The sequence below is a fragment of the Equus przewalskii genome, chromosome 14, assembly GCF_037783145.1.
Source record: "Equus przewalskii isolate Varuska chromosome 14, EquPr2, whole genome shotgun sequence".
Lineage (NCBI taxonomy): Eukaryota > Metazoa > Chordata > Mammalia > Perissodactyla > Equidae > Equus > Equus przewalskii.
The window spans coordinates 9,518,843-9,543,911 of record NC_091844.1 but is presented as its reverse complement, the minus strand read 5'-3'; the positions used below and the strand labels follow the sequence as shown (position 1 = coordinate 9,543,911).

The following is a 25,069-nucleotide window of genomic DNA, read 5'->3' as shown; positions in this document are numbered from 1 at the left end:
CAATTAGGTAGAGGGATTAGCCCAAAGTGGGAGGGGGGATGCTTCTTTAATTTTAGGAAGGAAGGAGGCAGGGGTGGGTGACATCTGGGTAAGTTTCCAGGTCCGCCAGCAGAATGGAACACAGGAGCCCTGGGAAGGTGGAGTCTATGCCTGCTCTGTTCACTGCTGTACCCCAGTGCCTAGAACAGAGCCTGGCACATTGACTGAATGAAGCAAGCAGGCTGGGACTTCCTACTAATAGCATCTGTCTCCTCAGTGACAGAGAAGGTGAGGTTCCTGTTGAGGGTGGGAAGGAGATGCTGGTGTCAGAGGTGTGTGGCAAATGGGGAGGATTTGACTAAGCAGATAAAACTGGTTTTTGGGGATGAAGTCCTACTCTCTCTGTATAAATACAAATACACATGCCATACATAAATAGTTGTACAGTATATCTGTGGTACTACAATTTCATGAGGGAGCGATTAGGAAAAGAGTGTCAAAAAAGTTGCCTAGGAGGATGACCATGAAATAAGGTTGAGAAACGCCGACCCAGCGCAGGTGAGTGGATAGGAGGACCCCTCCAGTCAATAATGCTTGGTGCATACCGTGTTGACAGCGAGCCCCAGCAGGAATAAGTCCCTCTTTAAGGGAGACAGCAAGTCCAGCTACTGTGATCCCGCTCTAGAAGTGGGACTCGGCATAAAGCAGCGGCACAACTGGCTGGCTCCCTGGAGGGGTCTGTGATCCAGCCTCCAGCACCAGCTGCTAGAGAGAAGCTTTCACTGCTCCATCGGGAAGTCCTGCAGGGACACAGGGATGGCGCGGGCTCTAAGAATGGACAAGGGACCAAGCACAATGGTGCCCTGCTGGTGGGGGCAGAGAGTGCGAGAACTGTCAACAGAGGGACCCTTCTCAGAGGAGGGCAATGCCTCACCCACGGCTGTGCCAGCCACAGGCTGAAACTGGCAAGCTTTCTGGGAGAAAGATGGCAGTGTCCTTAGGGAATCTGATGGGGGCAGTAATGATACTGAGAGGTCTTCAGTGACTTGTATCTGAGGATCTGTTTGCAAGGACCAGCTGCCTGACAGAATTTCTAGGTCAGAGAGAAAACCAAAAAATATAGGGTAGAGGTAAAGAAGGTCACAGGACGCTTCATGCTACAAACTTTCTGACACAGACATACATACACACATCCACACTCTAAAATCACTTTTGTAAATAAACAAGAGGAATCTTATTTGCCTTCATATTTTAAATATTAATATTACTTTAGCAAATATTGTAATGTTTTTATGCTTAATTAGCACTCAAATATTCTTTGTTGAATGACTTAACACATAATAATTCCACAAATAATTTTCAGCTCTGATGCTCAGTAAGTCTTTCAAAGTCTGGCGAACATATATGCATATATTATTCTTAAGTATAGAAACAAGAAAGAAAAGAAGAAAAAATAAAATTTCACTGATTCTATTAAATAAATTCAGTACAGGAAGAAAGCAAGTTGGTTGGCTAGTAGTCAACATTAGCATTTTGTTCTTGGAGAATAGCATTTAAGAGATACCCAGATTAAAAATAAGTATGTCCCTGGGGGAATTTATACATTGGAACATATTATCAGGTATTATAATTTTACATGTATTAATATTTTCAACTCTATATAGTAAAATAAACAATACTGTAATGGTAAACCTCATTCATGGAAAAAAGATAAGAATTTGTCCTTTTCGTTCTATATCATCCAACTTTAAGCCCTTATTTTTCTGAAAACGAAGACTTGCTGAAATATAAAGAAGCAAAACCCTGTGCAGATGCCATGGAAACCTCGGTGGACTATACCAGTGACACTGTGTAGTCCACTGGACCCCATATGCTCTGTGCCAGCAAGGTGACTACTTCCGTCCCACCCTTCTGCACTCCTGTGTTGCTGGGGCTGGACTCTGCAAACCATCTTTCAAAGGGGCACTGGTACGGAAAGGAGTGCATCTATATTTGTTTTCTCCCCCACATTCTCTCTCTAACTCACTCATCCCATAAGCAACTGCAGGGTCCCTCCTGCGCATCTGGCAGGCGTTCTGAGGCACTGAGTAAATCTAATTCTTTTTGAGTTATATTCAGCCTCATCATTTCTTTGTTCTGTTGACATACCTTGCAAGGCTAGAGCAACAGAAAACTTAAAAAATCAAGTATTTTTAATGCCTTGGTCCTCTAAAGCAGTGCTGAAGTTCTCCAAGTATCTTCATGAGAAACTGAGGCTGTGTCTTTGACATTGCCAGAAACCCAGCCCATCATGCACTCCAGCTAGCTGACACGCCTCTCTGTACTTTTCCTAGTCTTTACCAGCCTGGGTGCAGCAGGAAGTGTCAGCTTCCATGGCATCCAGCGGCATCTAGCTTTTGTTGACACTATTTGTATACCTCTTCCTTTCTTCCAGTCAGCAGTTCACAGTAAAATACTGATGAACACCCAAGAAAAGATACCCGCTAAGGTATCAGAACTCACCCTTTACCGTTAGGGCAGAGAGTATGCTCCCACAGACCGTCAGCTACTTAGGCTGCTGCCAGTCCCTTGGTCTTCCTCCCCCGTGGTTCTGTATGTGCCTTTGTGATTTGTAATGATGTGCAACAGAATGAGACAGGTAAATGCACAAAGGCAAAGCTGTTCATTCCAGCAGGAGCTTCCAGACCTCTGCGGTTTCTTTGGCCATCACCCCAAAGCCTCTGGACTCGGAACAGATTCTGCATTAGAGTGGTCTCTTGTCCCAGCTCTGTTAGAAACTGAACACCTCTGGAGTCACCGCAAAGTCTACAGAGCGTAGCCAAATGGCCCTGAAACAGAGGAGGCTGGATGCTCCTTACAGCAGTAGGACGCCCTTGGCAGGCAGAAGTAGAACCATTTAAGTAGGACTTTCGGTTTCGGCCAAAAGGACTAATAAAATGACATCTATTAAACATGCATCTACAGATGTAAAATAAGATATAAATTTGGTATTTCTGTTTCTGTCCATTCAGACGGCCAAACGCAAAAAGAAAAATCAAAACAAAACACTACCAAGCGAAACTAATTTATCTTGGATGAGACTTGTAGGTTCTGCACGGTGAATTTCTCTAGGCCTACATCAGGCTCACTTTCACCTTGATTTCACTTCACTACAACAAGTAATGGGATATATTAATGGGGCTCCTCTACAGTTACACCCAGATTGATTGTGCTGTTTGTGGGCTGCATTTTATCACTAACAAAACCTTTACTGTTTGAAACAAATGAAAAAATGTATAAAGGAAACAGCATGAGCTAGAAAAAGCCCGTCTGGTCTGAAGCAGAAGAGGTCCACCCTGGGTCCAGCTCTGCGAATGACCCAAATAGGGCCCTTAGCAGCAGTCCTGCCTTTGTGCTCTCCTTTCTCCACAGAGTGGCTAATACATTTTCATTTGGGTTACAGAGCACGTAGACAGTGAAGCACGGGGCTTCTCTCGGCCCACCATCCAGGGTCTGAACATGTGAGGGGCCACAAGGATGTGCACTGCATATGACAGTGCTCTCAACTGTCTCCTCACCCAGAGGTCTCCCAAGATCACAACTGGAAATCTCATCCAGGAGGCTCCTCAGTTTCTAGAAAACCGTGGAAAAGGAGTTCCCTTTATTTGCTGGAAGTCTGTCCAATTTTAGCATCAGGAAACTGGTTTGAGGCTCCAAAATTTACATAAGTACCAGTTACCCCCTTTGTATAACCAGAAACGCAAGTCTATGCAAATATTCACTATGAATATTTCACAGGAAATTGGAATTAAATTAGTGACTAAAGATGAAAGCCAAGAAGGTAATCTGCTCAGATATTGCGCTGAAATCGTCTCTAAATTCATCCCTCAAGTCCAAACCAGAATCTCAAACCCCGGTCTCTTATTACAGGGGTTCATGTGTTATGAGTAGGGCCCCTCAGCAACTGCCATCTAGAGCCGCCTTGCATAAAATTTGTGCATCCTAGATTCCAGCCCTGCACAACCCCATTAAGTTGTAAACGGATTTTATTTGCTGAACAAATGTTAATGCCATTCTACGTTAATGGATAATGCTACGAAAAGCACCTATGTATTACAGCACTGGAACCTTTAAGGATGAAATACAGTGTAACTTAGAAAACTGTCTGTTACAAACATATGTCAGCCGTGAGGGCTTCCAGCCCTTATCACCCATCTTCACAGAACTCAGTTAGAAGTTCTCCCTTGGTTAAGTGAATTTTCCAATAATACACAGATTTATTAGGTCCCAGGATTAAAATTCTCTGAAGAAGAATAAAAAATAATTGCACTTTAGAACATAATGTAATATTCAAATGACTTGAAAACAGTTACCTCAGCAAAAATAAGACAGAGGAGAGGAAAAAAGAATTTTAAAGATGAGGTTGGTAACGTTGGCCATAAAACCTCTGTGTGTCAAATGCACAAGGCATGATCTGGCACTTCCGAATCGCAAACACATGGAAACGGAACCCTCCCTCTCACAGCAAAATGCCTGGGTGGTTTCACTTGTGAGCCAGGGGGACCTCTTCACTGAATAAGACATATAGTAGCCAGGAGAGAGGGGGTGCTGGTGCCAGACAGTGTTTGTTAAAATGCCAGCTCTACTACTTACTAGCTGTGTGACCATGGGGGAGTTGTGTTTAACCTCCTCATCTCAGTTACTTTGTCTGTAAAATGGGGTTGCTAACGGTGCTGACCTCATGGGGCAGCTGTGATGGTTGAATGACAGGCAAGGAACTTAGAGTAGTGCCTTACACATATCAAGTGTTCAACAAACGTTAGCTCTTCATCATTCGGTGAATGATGGTGGTCGTTACTGTAAATAGGATTTATTGCTTATAGAAAGGGACCTGAACAGAAGCAACGGCCTTCCCTCGCAAGAGGTCTCTCACCTCACTGACTCCACTTGCTCCCTTTTTTCTAGTCTGGATTCTGTCCCCTCTCCTCCACAGGAAAAGCACTCAATAAGGTCACCAGTAAAGTTTTTATTGTCCAGTCCATTGGGTGGTTCTCAATTCTCACCTCTCCTGTCCTCTCAGAAATGCTGAGCATTGTTGAGCCTGACACTCCTGCATTCTATGACTTTGACTGTCCTAATTTTCCCTCAACTTCTCTAGTCTCCCTCTCCCACTTCCATTTGCCAGCAGATCCTCCTTTCCTTGGCCTTTAAATGGAATTCAAACTCTCATTGCTCCTAGGTCTCCAGTCTCTCTCCAGGCAGCTTTACCCATTACTACCATGCTAATTAATCCAAAATGTTGGCCTGCGGCTCATACCTCTGTTCTGAGCTCCAGACCCACGTATGTTCATTTATATTCTCCATGTTTACTTGAATGTCTCAAAGGCACTTCAAACTCAACATGTCTAAAAATTAATTTATGATTTCCTCCCTCCCCAGCATCTCCCTCAACGTTCCCGTGTCTGTGAGTGCCCCACAAAGCATCTCTCATCTGGACATCTGCAATAGCCTCCCACCCCTCTTTCTTCCCCTCAATCCATTCTCCACAGCAGCCAGAGTGGTGCATTCAAGTTGCCAATCTGACCACATCACTCAATGCTCAAAGCCTTCCATGGTCCCCCTGTGCTTAAAGGATCTTGAACGTGGCTGAGAAGGCACAGCATCATTTGGCTTCTCCTGCCTCTCCTGCCTAGCTTTATCTGCATACTCTCTAGCCACTCTGGTCTTCTCTGGCCTTTCTGGGTCTCTGATAAGCAAAGCTCGTCCATTTCCTCTGTGGGGAACCCTCACCATTCTTCTCCTTAGGCTGATTTCCTATTCACCCTCCCACTATTAGTTCAACTGGTGCTTCCTCAGGGAAGCTGTTCCTGATCTAAAACTAGGTCACGTACCCTACAGTAAGTTCTCATAAAACCCTGAGTATTTATCACTATTAACAGTACACATTTATTTATGAGATTTTAACAGACTTAGTATCTATCTCTTCCAGCACATTGTCAGTTCCAAGAGGGCAAGGGGTCATGTCCTTTTGTACCACTATTGTGCTCCCAGTACCTCCCACATGGAAATGGCATGCTAACACTTGTTAAATGAACATCTCAACTTTCATCAGTTGAATGTATTTTTCATGACCCTGCTCTTCGTCCACAACAAGAGAGAGCCATCACTTGAATACAATGGCTGCAAGTAACAAGTACCTCTGGTGACCTCGACCACATCAGGTTTACCTGAGCTGATCGTAAGGGGAGAGAAACTGATAAGGAAAATTGGGCTCCACAAAGACTACCCATGGGAACCCAGCATCAGAAAGGCCAACACATCCTGTCCGTGATTTTAGCAAATGGAATCTGCTTGTGAGCCGCCGCAATGATGTTCATCATTCTCCTTTAGAGAATTCTTTCATTTACTCACTCATTTATCTGTTCATTCAACAAAACTATGAATTCTAAAGTCCAGACATTGGGGTCACAGGGTGGGAAGAACACTGATGTGTGACACATACACAACAAATAAAACAGGCTGTAACTGAGAAGGAGGAGAGGACATGCTCAAGATAAGAGAGTAAAATGATCCTGGAGAATGACTCCTGTGAGTAAGGCAGAGGACGGCCAGAAAAACTTTCCAGGCAAAACTGGGGACACTGACCGGATCCTCTAGGAGCTCCCTAAATACCAACTACTACTATTACTACTACCTTAGGTTGACAGGTGAAGAAAGAGAGGAAACAGTTCTCCTGGACAATACTAGCACCACCATCACCTCTGTTTCCTCCAACTCTACACTCCCTTCCATCCTGGACTACTCTCCTTGGGCTCTAGGAAGAGTGGAACTTAGAGAGAGCTCAGCTGTCTTCTAATGAAGTCCTTATCTCCACTACCCTTAACCTTGCATATACAAATCAACTGTCTGGTTCAGGTTTTCCCTTTTGTTCCATGGCTGATTCAAGGAGGCAGCGCCAGTGGTATGGATGTATCGTGGGAAGGGAGGAGTGGGGCCAGGGTTATAAGGCTCTCACCAGTTCTCTTAAGACAAAAAATAATGCTTTAACCTCTTGATTGCAGCATTCAGTTTTATTTTAAGTGAATCTTACATTACTAAACCATACCCTTTTGGTGTGTGAACTACTCAAGCTCTTATTCAAACTTCAAGCCTGCTTGGAGCTTGGAAAAGAACAGTCAAATGACAGATTTCTTCCATCTCCTCAGAAAAGATAAGAAAGGATAATAAGGCATAGGGTTTTTTAAATAACAACACCAAAGGGGGGATTGGTGTGTTCCGGTATTATCACTTTGCAGATATAAACACCACAACCAATCAAAGGAAGATGGCTTAAACATTAAATATTTGGACCTCAAACATGAAAGTACACTGAAAGAGAAAAAAGGAAAAATATAGCAGCATTTTACACTATCTGTTGTTTACTCTGAAACAAAGCCCCAGGATGGAGACAATACAGGTATAAATTACAATATGTATTTTAACACATCCTTAAAAGCCAGAAATGAAGCTACCCACTTTGACAACTGTTTTCTATATAAATCTCTGCCAGAAAAACAAAAATCATTATGAATTCAACAAATCAAACTTCAATCAATTATTTTGGTCAACTTGAGAGTTAATTTTTTTTTAATGAAATAATGCTTCTGAGGAAGAAAAAAAGATCTTGCTTCTGAAAACAATTTTATGGTTAATGTAAAGTTTTAAACCAAATAATTATATTACTGTGATTCACTAGCAATTCAAGAAAAAGTGTGTAGGATGTCCAAAAGTTAGAAACATATTAAAATAAAATTTTTTTCTTTATAGAGAGTTGCCATACCATCTGGTTTAATTTGTTTTGTTTTTAATATCAGCTTTCTAAGAACTACAAATTATTAAGCTACTTCCCTGAAAAAATACGAGTGAAGAAAAAACACGGGTTGAAGACAACATCCTGATTACAAGTTTGGACACTCAGGAAAACACTAATATGGCAGAACAGCCCAACCTAAGTGAATTTGAGTGTGAAACTGGTTCATGGGCGGTATCTACTAGAGATGACAATGATGAAAAGGACAGGTTCACAGAGAGTAACAGGCAAAATAATAACATGCAAAACAATATAGAAATAAATTTTCAGACACTGAGCTTTACCTCTTTGTCAGAGTGCTACTGATTCTAATTGAGTTTAGGAGAAAAATAACAAGGCAACCCCTGCTTGACTGGAAAGTACAGACTATTAAAGGATGCTTTTAAATAGGAGAGTGATTAATGGGGGCATCCAAATGTGAGCACAACCATATTTTTCATCTCAACTGTGTTCTTCTGTCTTCCAGCTGATCACTTTAATACAGTGTCACCTCAGCCAATGCAAAGGCAAGAGATTGAGGTGTAGCTCCTAGATTTCTAAAAGAAGCATTGTTTTGTAAAGCGTCATTTAGGCAATTCATGGAATTATCCTCAGAAAAGGTAAAAGTCAAACAACAAACAAACAATGGGCTCCCTTTGACAAGGGAGTCACATGCCTCCTGCTATTTGAAATCTACGTCAAACCAGTTGATAAGATTTGTAAAGGAATATCCTTACCCGAATTATTTCTTCAACACAGCTGTTGGTTTCTCCAGATCTACTCTCCTGAAAGCAAAGAAAAAAAAAAGGTTAAGCCTGATAGAATAGATTTACAGTTACAAAGAAAAGATGACACATAAGCTTCCCAACTTAGAGTTTGGACTGGGTGAACGCCTAAACTGGGACTTACTGATGAGCTCCTTCCCTTAATGGGGTAGCTCCCATCATGGCTATGCCTGCTCTCCCTCCCCTCACTGCTGCACGAGGCCAGGCCACCCAGGAGCATGGCACATGCCCCAGAGTTTCAGCTCTGGGCCCTCTAACCACGCTGACTGTAAGTGGGCAGGCTCCTAGGAGTACAGCACACGACCGGCAGCTATGAGCTCTGTCTACTTTGGGCTCCATCAAAGTGTGGAAACGCGGCCTCCACTGCAAAAGTGGATCCAGTTCACTCACCAAATACACGCAAGGGCCCTGCCGATTACAACAGCTGCTACAGCTTAAGTAAAAGTCTGGTAGTTTTACTGTCCTCAAAGCCTAGATTTACTGGTTTGATGGCCTGAAAACTGAAAGACCAAAAGGAGAAACATCCTCTCAACATTTGCACGGCACGCTGGGTGTCATACCCCAGAGCCACTTGTTCTGTAAGCCACGCTGCCCTGTGCTGTGGAGATGTTAAGGGCTCTGAGGAATGGTGGCTTCATGTCACAGCTGACTCTGGGGAGCATTTTAAGTTCCAGAGATGCTATGTGGTTATGTTGGTTACATAGCCTGGAAAGCAGGAGGCAGTTCTGTGGGGACATGAGAGCAGCATTTGCTAGTACAAGTGCCAACTGTGGTCTCAGGGAGATGCTTCCCTTGGCCTTGTAATTCAGTGATACTGACCACAGCTGAGCATGACGTCCTAGAATGAGGCTTTCTTCACAATCTCTTCTCTAAAGTCCACTCTCCAGGAATGCTTATCTGCACCTTCCCAGTTTTTCCAGTTAATTCCAAGTCATTCTTCAGACTGCAGGCCAGTCGTGATTTCCTCAGAGCAGGCGTCCCTGACCTGGAGCACTCACTTCTTCACAGTACTCACCACAATTGCCATTCAATAATTAACTCTTCAACCATCTCTCCTCCCTCTAGAACACACACTCCACAATTCAGAGGCTCTGTGATTCTCAGCACGGTGCTTCACACAGTCCTGAGTGTGCTCAGTAACCATTTGCTAGTGGACAGTGTGCCAAGAAATGAATGATCTACTTCCTGTAGTTCTCAGGAAGGTGAGGCCTATCACCATCACTCTAGGATCTTTGGAGACAGCAAAGGCTCCACCGAGGAGGGCTCCTCTGCACTCCCAGCCCCGCTGTGCACGGCACTCCACCCGCTTTTCCTGGAGGGAGAGGATTCTGCCGGAAATATTTGACCCTTCATACTGGGTAAGGGGCCAGGGGGAATGAAGATATGTGAGGCTTAAAAAGGCCCCACACATGGTTGAGACTTTCTCCTGCCCAGAAATAGAGGGCAGGTCCAAGTCTCCCAACTGAGGCCCAGAAAGTTTACATGATTGCCTCAAGCCACGTAACAGCAGAGCCTGGACCAGAATACAGGACTCCTGATTCGCAGTTGTGTACATTTTCTCTTCCAGAAGCTTCCCCAATCCCAAAGGCTGTGCTTAAAACATATCCATTCCCTTAGCAAACCTGACTCATTTGTTTGTCAAAGGCGTGTCATTACCAGGGTTTCTATGAAGCTTATATAGTTTGAGAACTTTTTTTTATTATTGTGGTAAAAATATACATATAAAATTTACCATTTTAACCATTTTAAAGTGTATAATTTCCTGGCATTAAACATTCACAACGTCACCACTACCTAGTTCTAGACTTTTTTTGTCATCCTGAATGGCGACTTCATGCCCATTAAGCAAGAACTCCCCATTCATCTTTCTCCCCAGCCTCTGGTAGCCACTAATCTACTTTCTGTCTCTACGGGTTTCTCTATTCTGGATATTTCACATAAATGGAATCATGCAATATGTGGTCTTTTGCATCTGGTTGGTTTCATTTAGGATAATTTTTCAAGGTTCATCCATGTTGTAGCATGTACCAAAACTTCATTCTTTTTATGGCTGAATAATATTCCACTGTATGGATGTACCACATTGTGTTTATCCATTCATCAGTTGATGGACACTTTGGTCGTTTCCACTTTGCCTATTGTGATAGCACTTCCTTGAACATCTGTGTACAAGTTTTTGTTTGAACATCTACTTTCAGCTCTTTTGGGTATATAACCAGGAGTTGAATTGCTGGGTCACATGGCAATCTATGTTTAGCTTTTTGAGGAACTGCCAAACCGTTTTCCACACTCGCTGTATTGTATATTTTACATTCCCACCAGCAATATATGAAGGGTCTAATTCTCCACAGCCTCACCAACACTTGTTATCGTCTGCTTTTGTTTTGTTTTTGATAACAGTCATCCTAGTGGGTGTGAAATGGTATCTCTCTGTGGTCTTGATCCGCATTTTCCTAACGACTAACGATGTTGTGCATGTCGGCTATTCGCATATCTTCTTTGGAGAAATGTCCTTTGCCCATTTTTTAATTGTGTTGTTTGTCTTTTTACTGTTTTGTTGTAAGAGTTCTTTATATATTCTGGACACTAGACCCTTATCAGATATATCATTTGCACTTATTTTCTTCCATTCTGTGGGTTGTATTTTTGCTATCTTGATAATGTTCATGGATGCATAAAATTTTAATTTTGATGAAGTCCCATTTATCTATTTTTTCTTTGTTGCTTTGCTTTTGGTGTCATATCTAGGAAACCACTGTCAAATCCAGGGTTATGCAGATTTAACCCATGTTTTCTTTTAAGAGTTTCACAGTTTTAGTTTTTATATTTAGGTCTTTAATCCAATAGTTTGGGAACTTTTAGGTGAAGTTTATTTCCTTATGGGTTATATGATAAGTTTTAGTTAAAATAGGAACATATCCTTGCATAAATTACTCTATTCTAGTGTCATCATTAAAAGATCAATAAGAAAACGTGTAAGGCACAGCCACTACTGCTAACAGTGCACCAACACAGCATGCACATCTATCCTACTAATCAAGAAAAACAGTGCTAAATAGCACGACAGGATTAGGAGACCCAAATGCATTTACTAACATTTCATTACCTTTTCCTACACTTATACCTCTTTCTGTTTTCCCAAACGCTCTGGTTTGGCCACATACATCTAATAAGGCCCCACTCCTATCCCCAATATCTTATCCCAGGACTGCTCTGAAAACTTCACCATTCTGAAACTCCAACCAAATAGGATCAGAGAGCTCTTTTTGGAACCTGCCCCAAACCTGCTTTCTTCCAGGGCAGCCTGAGGCAACCATCACAAAGGCCGTATGGAAAAGTCTCAGTCAGGCCAGGCTCGCTCGTCTTTTGGAACGATCTGCTTGGGAGTTCAATGATGGGAATAGCGGTCTCAATTGGAAAACATATCTTCAAACCCACAGCCATCTCTCTTACCCTACCTCCAAGTCCCAACTCTTTCCGACCATATAACTTACTAGCAGGGGAAAGGCTAAATTCTCAAGGTATCTTCTATTTTTCACCTTAAAACAATTAAGAAAGGGAAACTTGATTTCACGTTCTCCTGGTAGATTCAGCCAGGTACATAACATACTAAAAAAAGACTCTTCAAATTAAACTTTGGGTTTGAGTCCTTAAAGCTAAGCTTCCCCTGAACACGACACTTTAATTTCATTCGAAGTGATTTATATAAATGACAGGTTGCTCTTATGAGTATCTCTCCCTATAATCCTATAAATTTCCACTACCCTCCTCTGAAAACGAATGCACTGAGAGACAAATGCAGTATAGACGCCCTGTTAAATAATTCCCTCATCACTGTAGATGGACTATGTAGGATTATTACATTGGGTCATCTCGAGGGCAGCTCAAAGCTCATTTCCTACTGGGAGGGCCCCTTGTAAAGCTGAGGAGGTACCAGAAGTGAGGCCAGGATAAAGGACTTCCAACAACAGTTTCAGGAAGTCTTGGCCTTAAAATACAGTATGGATAGTCCTTGGCAGAGGAAAATCTAGGGGATTCTCTGGAACATGTCTGACTCCTGGGGACAAGAACGGTATCACATTGGGTCTGAATCTCCAGAGAAGGGTACCGTATTGGGTCTCAATCTCCAGGACCCCATTTAGATTGGAGTGGACCCATGAAGCACAGTACTGTAGAAAGTCTGAATTGGAAGGAAATTTAGAGATCATTTTAGGCCATCTCAATGACTTTAACAGATGGAGAAACTGTGGCCCAGAGAAGTGAAAGGCTTTGTGAAAAATCATTTTGGCAGCAAGGGGCACTCAAGGTAAAACCCACACACATTTTTTCAACACCAGCTTCATGATTTTCTGCTATTTTCTGCTCTAAGTTCAACCCTTTGGCTCAACTTGAGGTCGCTGTCACACTTAAGGTACAAAAATAAAAGAATCTGGACAGTATTGGGGTAAATTTCCTCCTTCCTTTCCATGCTGCAAATTATCCAACACTCAGTCACTCTGTGTCTTATTCGCTAACCTCCAACACCACATACATCAACCAAAGGGGTTAGAGAGAGGAGAGTAAGAGGAGAGAAAGGGTTAAAACTACCATCCCTTCTGTGACATTAACAAATTAGAGACAAGGATTTGTGTCCTCAGAAATTGGAGGACAGAATTCCACCTCTTCTTTTCCAAATACACAAAAGGGGGTAGGCAGGCAGTGTTGGGGTGGGCAGGGTAGGGGTGGGGAGGAGACGGCAGGGCCTTTTTCACCCTCTTGAGGTCTTTTTCAAATCTGGTTTTGGCTACAGTCATGTCCTTTGATTATATTTACATTCTAAAAACTTTCAGTGTTTATGAACAAGATTAAAACATGCATGTGATTTACATCTCCAAATCTGTGTTTATATTTTTCACAATAAAGTTATTGTTTTCCTTGGAAAGGTACCCGCTGAGAAGGAGGGCTGCACAATGCAAATTTTAATTACTCTGTATTTTTTGAGGGTTTGTAGCTGTTGTTTCATGCTGAGTCGCTGAGCTGTTGCTCCGTATTTACTCCGACTTTGATGAACCCACCCCATTTTCCTATCATTACATTTTGAAATCTGTCATAACAGTCTCACCTCATTGAACCTCCAGATAAACTTCAATTAAAAGCTAGCAACCCCAGCTGATTCTCCTTCTCTACATCCTTGTCTATCACGTTCCTTTCATGGAACTGCTTTCCCCAAATCCTACCACTTAAAAATAAACACCACACAATCTGCCAGGGAAATGGAAGGAACTGAGCTGTGGGTGAGTATAGTTCAAGAAATAGCCAGGAGCATCCTGTCACTGAGAGCAGAAGTCCCTAATTACCATGCCAAGCACAGAGCACTGGAAGAAGCAAGCAACGCTTACGGAGAAAAGGCTCCATCAAATCAGTGGGAAATGGCATTTCACTGCAGAGGAGACGAAGCTGCACGCGGCCTATTTTCAAAAGCAGTTTAACTCTTCATCAGACATATTTAAGGCAGAACCTTCACTCTAAAATAATACTACTTTATTACTATTTTAATTATATGTTTCAGGGTACAACACTATAATTCAACATCTCTATACACTACAAAGTGATTACCCCTAAAAGTCTAGTTACCATCCATCACCCTACAATTGACGCCCTTCACCCCCTTTGCCCACCTCCAACCCCCTTCTCCTCTGTAACCACTAATCTGTTCTCTGGATCTAGGAGTTTGTTTTCGTTTTGTTTTGTTTGTTCACTTGTTTCATTTTTGTTTAGATTCCACATATGAGTGAAATCATACAATATTTGTCCTTCTCTTTCTGACTTATTTTACTTCACATAATACCCCTCAAGGTCCATCCATGTTGTGGCAAATGGCAAGATTTCATTCTTTTTCATGGTTGCATAGTATTCCACTGTATATACATACCACCTCTTCTTTATCCATTCATCAACTGATGGACACTTAGATTGTTTCCATATCTTGGCTATTGTAAGTAATCCTGCATTGAACACGGGGGTGCGTATAACTTTCTGAATTAGTGTTTTCATTTTCCTTAGGTAAACACCCAGTAGTGGAATAGCTGGATCACATGGTAGTTCTATTTTCTAATTTTTGAGGAAGCTCCATACTGTTTTCCATAGTGGCTGAACCAGTTTACATTCCCACCAACAGTGTGCAAGTGTTCTCTTTTCTTCACATTGTTTCCAAGACTTGTTATTTCTTGTCTTTTTGATAACAGCCATTCTAACAGGTGTGAGGTGATACCTCACTGTGACTTTGATTTGCATTAATACTACTTTAATGCCTTTGTCTGTCTGCAAAAGGCCCTCAAGCATTTAGAAATTGTTTATCACATGCACACACTCAAATACTTCCACAAAAGTATTTCTAAATAAGTCTTACTATTCATTTTTCTTCTTCTTCTTCTTTTTTCTTTTGGTGGGGAAGATTGGCCCTGAGCTAACATCTGTAGCCAATTTTCCTCCATTTTGTATGTGGGATGCTGCCACAGCATGCTGTGGTATGTAGATCCACACCTGGGGTCCGAACCCGCAAATCCCAGGTCACCAAAGCAGAGTACACACGAACTTAACCACTATGCCACCAGGCGAGCCCTGAAATATTACAGCCCTGAAGTATTTATAGAAATACTGAGACAAAGAAATTATGTGTGGCATCAATGCCACCAAAGCAGTGGGTGAGGATCTAGGCTCGAATTCAGGGATCATCATAACTCTGTGTGAAGCCCCACCCACTGACTGTATCCTCAGCCTCAACTGAGGCAAGGGTTACCTGTGGACAAGGAGGCAGCCAGCAAGTTCTCTCCCAAATTCAGCCTGTCTTACACCCAACCTAATATCTCTCCTTTTAATAGCTCCTCTCTGCTTCCATTCATCCAAGCTGGAAGCTCAGCTTCCTTCCTCATCAGTTCCCCTCCTTATCTCCTGCATCTGCTCAGCAAATCAGTTCCTTCACCTTTTGCTCTGTCACTTACATCCATCCCTTCCTCTCTGATCCTACTGTCACTCCCATCATCTAGACATTTATACTTTGAGAGGAAAAATAAGTAAAAAGAATAGTAAGAGAAGAAAGGTATACAAAGGTGTATTATAGAAATACAAAGTGACAGCAAACGGTGGTAATATTAATATCAACCAAAGGACAGTTCACAGCACAATACAGAAGGAAGAAAAATAGGGCATTAATAGAGCATCAATACAAGGTATGCTAAGAAAAAGGAAGAGAAATAGAATTATTATGCTTGAAAGCCTTTAATCAATCCCTATTTTTCCTAATAGACAAAATGTGCCAAAAAAAAAACACCCCACACAAACCTATATCAAAGGATAGATAATTTGAAAAATAAAATTAAATAAGGCCAAATTGAGAGATATAATGAAATTAGAATTCTATGCCTCCCCAACTTTTCAAGCATATATAAAAGACAGTTACCGAAGCGGTCATACACTGAGCTACAAAAGAACTTCAAAAAGTTTCAAAAAAGTAATTGTTTTATAGTCCAGACTCTTTAACCACAAGTTATCAAAACAATTAAGCTATGAATTAAACACTGTGTAGACATAAAAATCTCCTAGAATTCTTGGAATAAAACAAATACCACACACTTATAAATAACTCTTTATATTTACAAAAAAATAAAACTAAAATACTGCAAAACAAAATTATAGGATGATCCCAAAGATATTCTGGGGGGGCAAATTCATACTCTGAAAGCTTTCATTATTTTTTAAAAGGAAATTTATGTGCTAAGCAATCAATTAACAGTTTAAAATCAAAAGAGACACAAAAAAGGAAGAAAATAACAAGTAGAAAAAATCAATGAAATATTTACAAAACAAAAAATCAGTCGAATTTATAAAGCCAAAATATAATTTCATAAAAACAAAACATATATCTAAAAACAACAGTAGAAAGTCACTTAAAATCTGTTCAATGAAAAGAAAGCCCAAATAAACATAATTTGATATAAGAAGGGGAAAAAATATATGAGATTATAAGAAGATATTGATATTAATATTAAAATAGAACACAATGCTAATAAACAAAAAATTTTGATGAAGGAGGCAACTTTCTGAAAAAAGCTTTACTTAAGAAACAAAGAGAAATGAGATTAGACCATAAACTCGAGAATGTAGATTAAACTAAATTAAAAAATTATCTTCAAATAAGGCTTCAAGCCAGATAATTTTAGAGTGAAGTATTTCAAACTTTCAAGGAGAGACTAATTCCTATATATTTTCTTTTATAATATAAAAAGTAATGGAAAGCAACATGATTTATTTCATTAAATTAATATAAAAATCTCACATAAGACAATAAACCAATATCCCTTATGAAGATAAATGTAAAATCCTCAATAGATTATTAGTAAATATAATTCAATAAAATATTACAAGAATTAGTGAGAATTTAGTGGGATTTGTCCCAGGAATGCAAAAATGGTTTAATATTTCATATTAAGGCCCTTTTACAGTATTGTCTCAGTAGGGAAAACATGTAAAACTGTGATCATCTCAGCTTACAGATTTTTGATCATTTTTACCTAGAAAAATCCAAAAGACTCCACTGTTACTCTTATTAAAAAGCAAGGTAAAAAAAGGGGTTGGATAGAAACTAGTCAAAGCTCAATAGCTCTTCTGTGCAGCAGCAATAAACTATTCAAAAATATTTTTAAAATGCCACCCACAATATCAAGAAAAATAAATGAGGAATAACTTTAACAAAAAATGTTCAAGATCCATAAGAAAAATCCTCAGGATTCTACTGAAAAACCAAAAAGAAATACCTGAAAGGAACTGAGCTAGACTCTCAAATACTGTCCAACTCTAATGCACAATACACAGCCAGATAAACATGTCAAGAGAAACAAACCACAAACCGCATTAACTTAAAAAAAACGGAGATGAAAGTCACACAACAGAAAATCAACCATTTTAAAATGTACAATTCAGTGGCATTTAGTCCATTCACAATATTGTGAATTATAATCACCTCCATTTGTCCCAAAACATTCCTATCGTTACAAAGGAAAACACAGTACCCATTGAGCAGCTTCTCCCCGTTCCCCTTCACATTAACTTTTTAAAGATGTCTTTATTGTATTAACAAATACTATACTCAACTGAAAAGAACAAAATGAGGAAAATGTTGATGAGTATCATTTACTGGTATTACTAGATTTTATAGTGGATATGGTATCTCTCATTTATGGGTTTATGACCAGTTCCTAGCAGCATACTTGGTACCACATAGTAGGCACTTGATAATGTTTGTCAAATGAATAAATAAATAAGAGGCCAATAAACTTAATAAAAAAAGACTTTTAAAAATTAAAGTCTTGCACTTTATAAGAATTACGGTTGGTCATCTATATTACAAGGGAATGTTTTTGCTTTATCAAAAAAAAAATCACCAGAGTTATCTTAAAGACAAATTCTTGGAACATCAACATTTATTTATTTCATTAAAATTAAGCTTATACCCATCAGTACAGGAGCCATTAGCAAGTTATTTGACTTCTCTAATTCCCACACTGGTATCTGTAAATTAGAGAACAAGCACCAGCATTCTATCAACAGGCAATACTGTTAAAGAGTTAATCATCGATTTTCTATCAGATTCTTAGCCATAGGACAAGGTCTTTCAATTATGTTATTATTATTATAATGAAAATTAGTGATCTCAAACAGAGCTTGTAGCTAAAAGTGCATTTGGTTTTCAGAAAGTTAAGCGGTCTGTTAGCACAGTGACCTTGTCAAAAGTCTGTTGATGGCATAAGGAGATTAGAACCAGAGGTAGCGGTTTTACATCCTGATCACTAATTGATATTGAGTGCTTTTCCACAGGGTCACGTCTCAATAAAGTGCTCGAGTAGCATATACTGGGGCCATCTCCACATTGTCCTGTCAGAGCTGGCTAAAGAAACCACAGAACAGTAATAATGAACACGTGCTTCCCACCCGTAATGTGACATTGACAAGAATACTTCAAGACCTCTGTGCTCTTTCATCTAAGACTGAGCAGTCATTACTTCAGCAAGAGGAAGAGCATGCAGGCTCAGGCGAGAGGGACAAGGCTGAAGCCATTAACCCTTATGTGACAGGCAGACTTCACTGAGACTTCTAAAACGGACACTCCTCTTTTAACGTTTGCCTGAATCTCCTCCTGCACCCCATCTATATAATCTGATAACAAATAATATGTTATCTGGAGGTGGCAGAAGGCTTGCTGATAGGGTTTCCCCATAACATACCTTTTTTTCCCTACATGACAGAGGGAAATGTACAGGAAAAACACATTTGATGATCATTTATAGTTGGGAACACGTTTTCTTTTCTAATCATGAAATTCTCAACACAAAAGCTTACAAGATGGAGAGAGTAATCCAACGTGGCTGAAGAAATTAACTAATTAAAGATAATTATTAGGACTGCTCTAATTTGTGGCCCACTGTAGGACAGATAATCAATCCTCTTTTAGCCATGAACTGAAATGACTATTGTAAATGGCAAAAGTGGTGCTACATATCTGATAATCTTCTATTTGGCACATTCTATTAATTTTACTTAAGCATTTTGCTAAAAGAAATAAAGGACAGCTTCACAAATAACCCTTCACATGTCATGCTCTTCATGCGGCTTTCTCTCCATTATCATCTCACCTTTCCCAAAAGGTCTCAGGTCTGTCTGACCCACAGAAAAGAGTTTGTTCTGTGCGTGCTCGACACCAACTGTCTCTGTGTATGCTTTCTGAGGAGATGTGCTATAAATAAATGCTGGATAAAGAAATCCAGCTGAGATCAGCTGGGGTGCAGGGGAGGACGCTTACCTGAGAGTGGGAGCTGGTTGCATTGGAAAACATGAGTGAGAAACTGTATGTTATTTTTGTGTGTGTGTGAAGAAGACTGGCCCTGAGCTAACATCTCTTGCCAATCCTCCTCTTTCTGCTTGAGGAAGCTATCTGGTCCCTGAGCTAACATCTGCGACAATCTTCCTCTACTTTGTATATGGGATGCCGCCACAGGATGGCTCGATGAGCAGCAGTGTGCAGGTCCACGCCCAGGATCTGAACCTGTGAACCCCACGCCACTGAAGCAGAGCACGTGAACTCAACCACGACGCCACTGGGCCAGCCCAGAGAAACTATTTTTTTATTGGCTGGTGAGAATTTTTTAATACTCAAAGTTTTATATTTTTAAATAAATCCATCTACAATCCCATATTTAAACATTTTCTTCTTTTTTCCTTTTTAAAATTTGTGCACATTTACAGCATTTTCATTCTTGTCTCTGCTGGAGTAACTTTACTGTTAGTCTTGGAAAATATTTGCAGGCTATTGGGACAACAGCTGTCGTACTGGCAACAGATTTTATCTTTTCCCTTCCACTCCCACAAAATGCTCAGTCCCTTCGAAACCTGTCAGTGTGTCCCAGCGTGAGGCAGGGTGAGCTTGTTGGCCTGTGGAACTTGGGCTACCTGGAGCTGAACCTGGATATAAATCCACATATTTGCTCTTTCCTCTATCAGGGCAGGTCTCAGAAGGCCCCCGGAAGTGCCTGCTGATCCCTGAATTTCTATGTAAAATGTCACCAGATAGAGACATCCTCTGGTGATAGCTGGTGGACAATTCAGGGAGAAAAGGGACACATCAGCTCCTGTGTCCCTCCCACAAAGGACAGAAGTGTTTCCTATCTTCTCTATTCCAAAGCCTCTGTGTGGGGCCCGTCAGAAGACAATCTCTGAATCTGTATATCCTTGCTGGCATCACAAAACCCCTTAGTGTTGTCATCTAGGGGGAGAAAAAAAAAGTTTTACAAAACAGAAAGTTTGATAAGAAATAAATACCACGTTTTAAATATGCTGAGCTGACTATTTGGACAGAACGCAGACACTCCCTCTTCAGCGTTATCTAATTATCTAACACCCACACAGGGTCCTCCAGATGCCCACAGCGAAGAGCTGCACAGAAAGACCACTTGCTTCCCTCACTTTGGTTTCGCCACCTTTGGCCTCTGTGGCATTTCTCAGTAGATTGTTACAGTATGGAATTGATCATAAGGCAAATTTCCGCACCAAGAATCTCTTTTTCCAATGGAGAAAATTTTAACTGTGTTTATTGGGGGGGGGAAAAAAAGGCTTGAAATCTAACAAAAATACACCCAAGATTATGTTGGAACAACTTAATGAAAAATGATCATTTTGTGATAAGTACCAACAGCAGTCAAATGAAGTCAGAAAGTGCGAATGAAAATTAGTCAAGGTTATTTTCTATCTAACACTATGGCTTAAAGGTCTACAAAAAAAGCAAAAAAAAAAAAAAAAAAGAATCACTCAGTTATTTATCAACTTTCCTTTCTAACATAAAACCAATGAATAACGTGCAATGTTTGATTACAGACTCGATTTCTAGCACTGGAAAAGTAAACGATTTCTAGAAATTCCTTCCTTTAAACTAAAAAAAACAAAGACACCCAGAAACTTAACAATCGTAAAGAAATAAATGACACAGACTATTTAATGTAACATGCAGCCAGAGAGGGGACTTGAAAACCCTGTAAAGTAGTGTAAAGAGTACGAATAAGGAAAAACTGGTGACTGTTAAGGTAGATGGTGTGGTGTGAAATGGCACAACATCAACAGATGACAGAAAAAACATAATTCAACTTCTATCCTGCTTCTGCCTTCACAGCAAGAACCATCTTCAAAGTTAGAAGGAGCAGAACAAATTAAGAGGGAATCCACACCCCCGTTAGGTGGCAATATCAAGAGAATGCCTTTTTAACCACTTTGCCTGTCAGCCCCAGAAAAATACACACTAATGGATGGCATTGAAAAAACTTGCTGATGTGGTCACAGAACCACCATCTTAAAAATTTAAGTCACAGCCACACCAGGAAAAGGCAAATGCTCCAGCTCTTCCTAAGGCAGGATTCCCCACCTACAGACTTCACTTTGTCACTTTGTCCCAAGGTCCCAGCAATCACACCAGAGGCTGTATGGTGCAACAGCTGGGTGCACGGGCTTTTGCAAATCCAGTTCTGCCATTTGTCACATGTGTCCCTCAGGGGAAGTTACCTAACTTCTCTAGACCTCATCTTTCTCATTCGCAAAATAGGGATAATAAGGGTACCTGCTCAACGTGAGGACTAAATGATGCAATGCATTTCTAAGTGCGGATAAGGCATTCAGCAGGGTGCCTTCCACATGACAGCTGATCACTAAATATGAACAATTATTTTGTTTTAGAATTACATAGAGTATTTTAGTATTTAGAAAAGTAGGCAACGATTACTAGCAGCCAACATGAGTTCAGAAAGCCCAGATGTGATGTTATCTGTACAGTTTCCCCTGGACTTAAGTATAACGCATCCAGATTTCTGCAAGGCAACTGTCAAGGTCTTATAAGATCTCCCAGTAGGAGAAATGGACATGTATGGATTGGCTGTTAATATAGGTAGAGGGACTGGTTGCTGATTGAATACCTCAGTCAGTATCGTTCAACAAATATTTATTGAGTGCTTACCATGTGTCCAGCATGTTCTAGATGCTAGGGATTCATAACTGAATAAAACAGACAAAAATTGCTCCCCTCGTGGAGTTTAGATTCAAATGGAAGGAGATAGTAAAAATATTAACAAATAAATTACACAGTACACTAGAAAATAAAATTTTATGGGAAAAAACTAGACCAGGGTAAGGGGATTGGGAACGTGGGATGGGGCAATATGTTTGTAATCTGTTCATCTGATGGGCATGTTATCTTTGTCGACCACGAGAGGGTTTAAAACCTGGGCTAGGTTAGTCTCCTCCCCTATTGATTTTTTCCTTCTACTATGAGAGTATTATTACTCTTAGTAAGAAATGTGTGTTTAACGTTTACCTTTGTTGCTGAGTTGAAAGCTCCATGAGTCTAGAGAAGGATGGCAAGACTGGTGAAGGGTCCGAGCACTTGAGGAACAGTTGAAGCCAGGGACAATAATTTGTCATGGGAAGGAGAAGAGTGAAATGGGCCACACTAGATGCCTTACATATTTAAAGGGCAAGGTTATGGAAAAGAATTTAAACTTATTCTGGGTCATTCTAGACATGGGAGTTCGGACCAATGTGGGAAAGTACAGGAATCATTTTAGCTTCCTGAAAGTTATTTTTCACAACTAGAACCATCCAAATAGAGAATGGGGATGATTAATTCAATGTTCAAGCAGAAATTGAGTGGAAGTTAGCTATTAACTCACACCTCTAAGTGGAAGAGTCTTTCTAATTTTAAGACTAATTCTGGTCATTTCCAACCAATTTTCAACTAATAAAACGTTGAAGGGTAAATTTCTATATCTTCTGGTTTAGTATAGAACTGTAAGTCTGTATGATTTATTTGTGAAGAAAACCCCTAAAGAGAGTAAAAAGAAAATTCTAAAAGTACCAATCTATGAGAATGGAATAAGAGTTCTTACAGTATCCAATAAATAAAATGGATTGATTGGATAGAGATTTGAGAGACTTTAATTAACAATTAATCAATAAAAGTATTCAACATGAAAATCTATTACAATCCTGTTTACATTATTTAACTTCAAGCAATCAGTTCTGTGTGCTTATAATTAGCAAGCAATAAAAGATGCCATGCATTGGAACATAATGAGAAGAACTGTCTGTAATGGTAATTAGTATTCATTTTCACAGAGAGGAAGGTGACATGGCTACAGGCGCGCAAGCAAGGAGTTAAAGTCATTACTGAGGAAAACACTACACTTAGGCAGTATTTATCATACACTTAACCCTATAATGCAAAGCCTTGCCTTAGAAAATACATCCTAAATAAAGCTCCAAACTCAGATAGGTAAGATTTTCCATAGTGAGGTGGTTAGTACAGGGAGTCCATGAAATTCTATACCCCTCCTTCCACACGGGTCACAGCTAAACTCCAGCTGCTGACTTCATGTTCTCCTCCTGGTTCCTCAGACCGTACCTGTGTAAATGTTTTACAAAAGGTATTTTGTGTATTATGAAGGCCAGGAAAAAATTTTTAAAAATTTTTCATTCCTGCCTTTGGGCTGGAGTTGGCCTTCGATGGCACTCTACCCCTCCTCTGAGAGCCGTTGGAGGCTTCTCGTGGGCTTGCCAGGGGCGAAATCTCAGCTCAGAAGTGGGAAACAAACCCACAGCACAAAGACCCTCACTTTTCAAATCCTTCTGTAATTCTGGCTTTAGAAAAATCAAAGTTTTCATTCAGCCGAGATGAAGCTCCTGCCCGTTTGAGAGAAACTCTAATATCTACAAAGACCTACTCGGTGAAGCCTAAAATGCTTTCTAGACACGTGGTTGTAGGAATAAAAGTGTTTCTTCACCTCTCGCTGTAGCCCTGAGCTGACAGACAGAATTTGTTAGTCTACTGACAAATAACCTGCCAACACTTGCCATAATTAGAGCAAATGGTCCTTTTCTAGACAGAGCAGAGTGCAGGCTTCAATATTAGATTTTTCCTCTATTTCTTCTATGTGCAAGGCTAAGACTGAACAAATCTTAGACTAGTTCCTAGCCTGAGGTCACAGAGACATTTAACGCAGGTCACAGGCTGGGAACAGCAACGATCAAGGGCAAACTGAGATAAATGTGAACCAGCCACATTATGGCCCGTTGCATTAACCACCCTCCGAGCCAAACAGGCACCTTAGCAGTCCTCATTGAAAAAGAGAAAATCAAAGAATCTTAACAGAGTTATTGGTGGGCTTATTTTTCATCATCACATGCCTTTAAAAGGAAAGGCCTAGAGTCAGCTCTGATCAATACAGCCTCTCCTGCTTCCTGTGCCTTTTCAATCTGTTAAGCAAGAAAATGCCTTTATGTTGGTACTAATGCCATTGTGCCTCCAAAGAAAAAAAAAATCTCCTGAGGGACTGTCTATTTATATCCACACAATTTTATTAAAAAAAAAAAAAGACCCAGAAAAAACAAGGAAGTGAAGACTATGAAGAGAACAATCCTGGAAAAACCCTCTTGAAAACATAGTTGAGTAAAAGAAAAGTTAAAAAGATCAGAGAAAGCAATTACGTTCAGGGAACTCACATTCTGTTTGTGAAAGAATTCCAGTATCTAGAAAGTGACTTATTAATTACTTCATTCACTCACAGACGATTCTAGGCACCAACGCTGTGCCAGGACTGAGGACAACATGGAAAACAAAATGGGCAGGGCCCCAGCTCGCAGGGAGCTTATCACATTCTGCGGCAGACCTGGACAACAAATAAGTAAACGGAACAATTTGAAGAGTGACAAGTGATTACTAGAAAAGTCAACAGGCTGACGTGGAAGGGCTGGTGTCATCATCAAATTCCTTTCAGTGCTAATACCTCATTTTCACTCACATCACAAAGGGATAACAAAGACTCTGAGTCCTTTGCATGAAAGGGGCTGTTTAAGATGAGAGCGTGTACGAATAAAAGTAGGTGTAAAACCCAAAAATATAACAACATAAAATTGAAAAGAAGCAGCAATA

The 25,069-nt window shown here is 40.4% G+C and overlaps 1 protein-coding gene across 9 annotated transcripts in view; it reads right to left on the bottom strand.

Annotated features, from left to right (window-relative positions):
- The window catches only part of AFF3 (ALF transcription elongation factor 3), a 573,659-nt gene that overhangs the window by 272,310 nt on the left and 276,280 nt on the right, over positions 1–25,069 (bottom strand). For all 9 annotated transcript variants that reach the window (XM_070573486.1, XM_070573489.1, XM_070573490.1 and 6 more), the window contains one exon: positions 8,524–8,571. In XM_070573486.1, the coding sequence (XP_070429587.1) occupies positions 8,524–8,571 (48 nt within the window). The remainder of the gene's footprint in view (positions 1–8,523; positions 8,572–25,069) is intronic.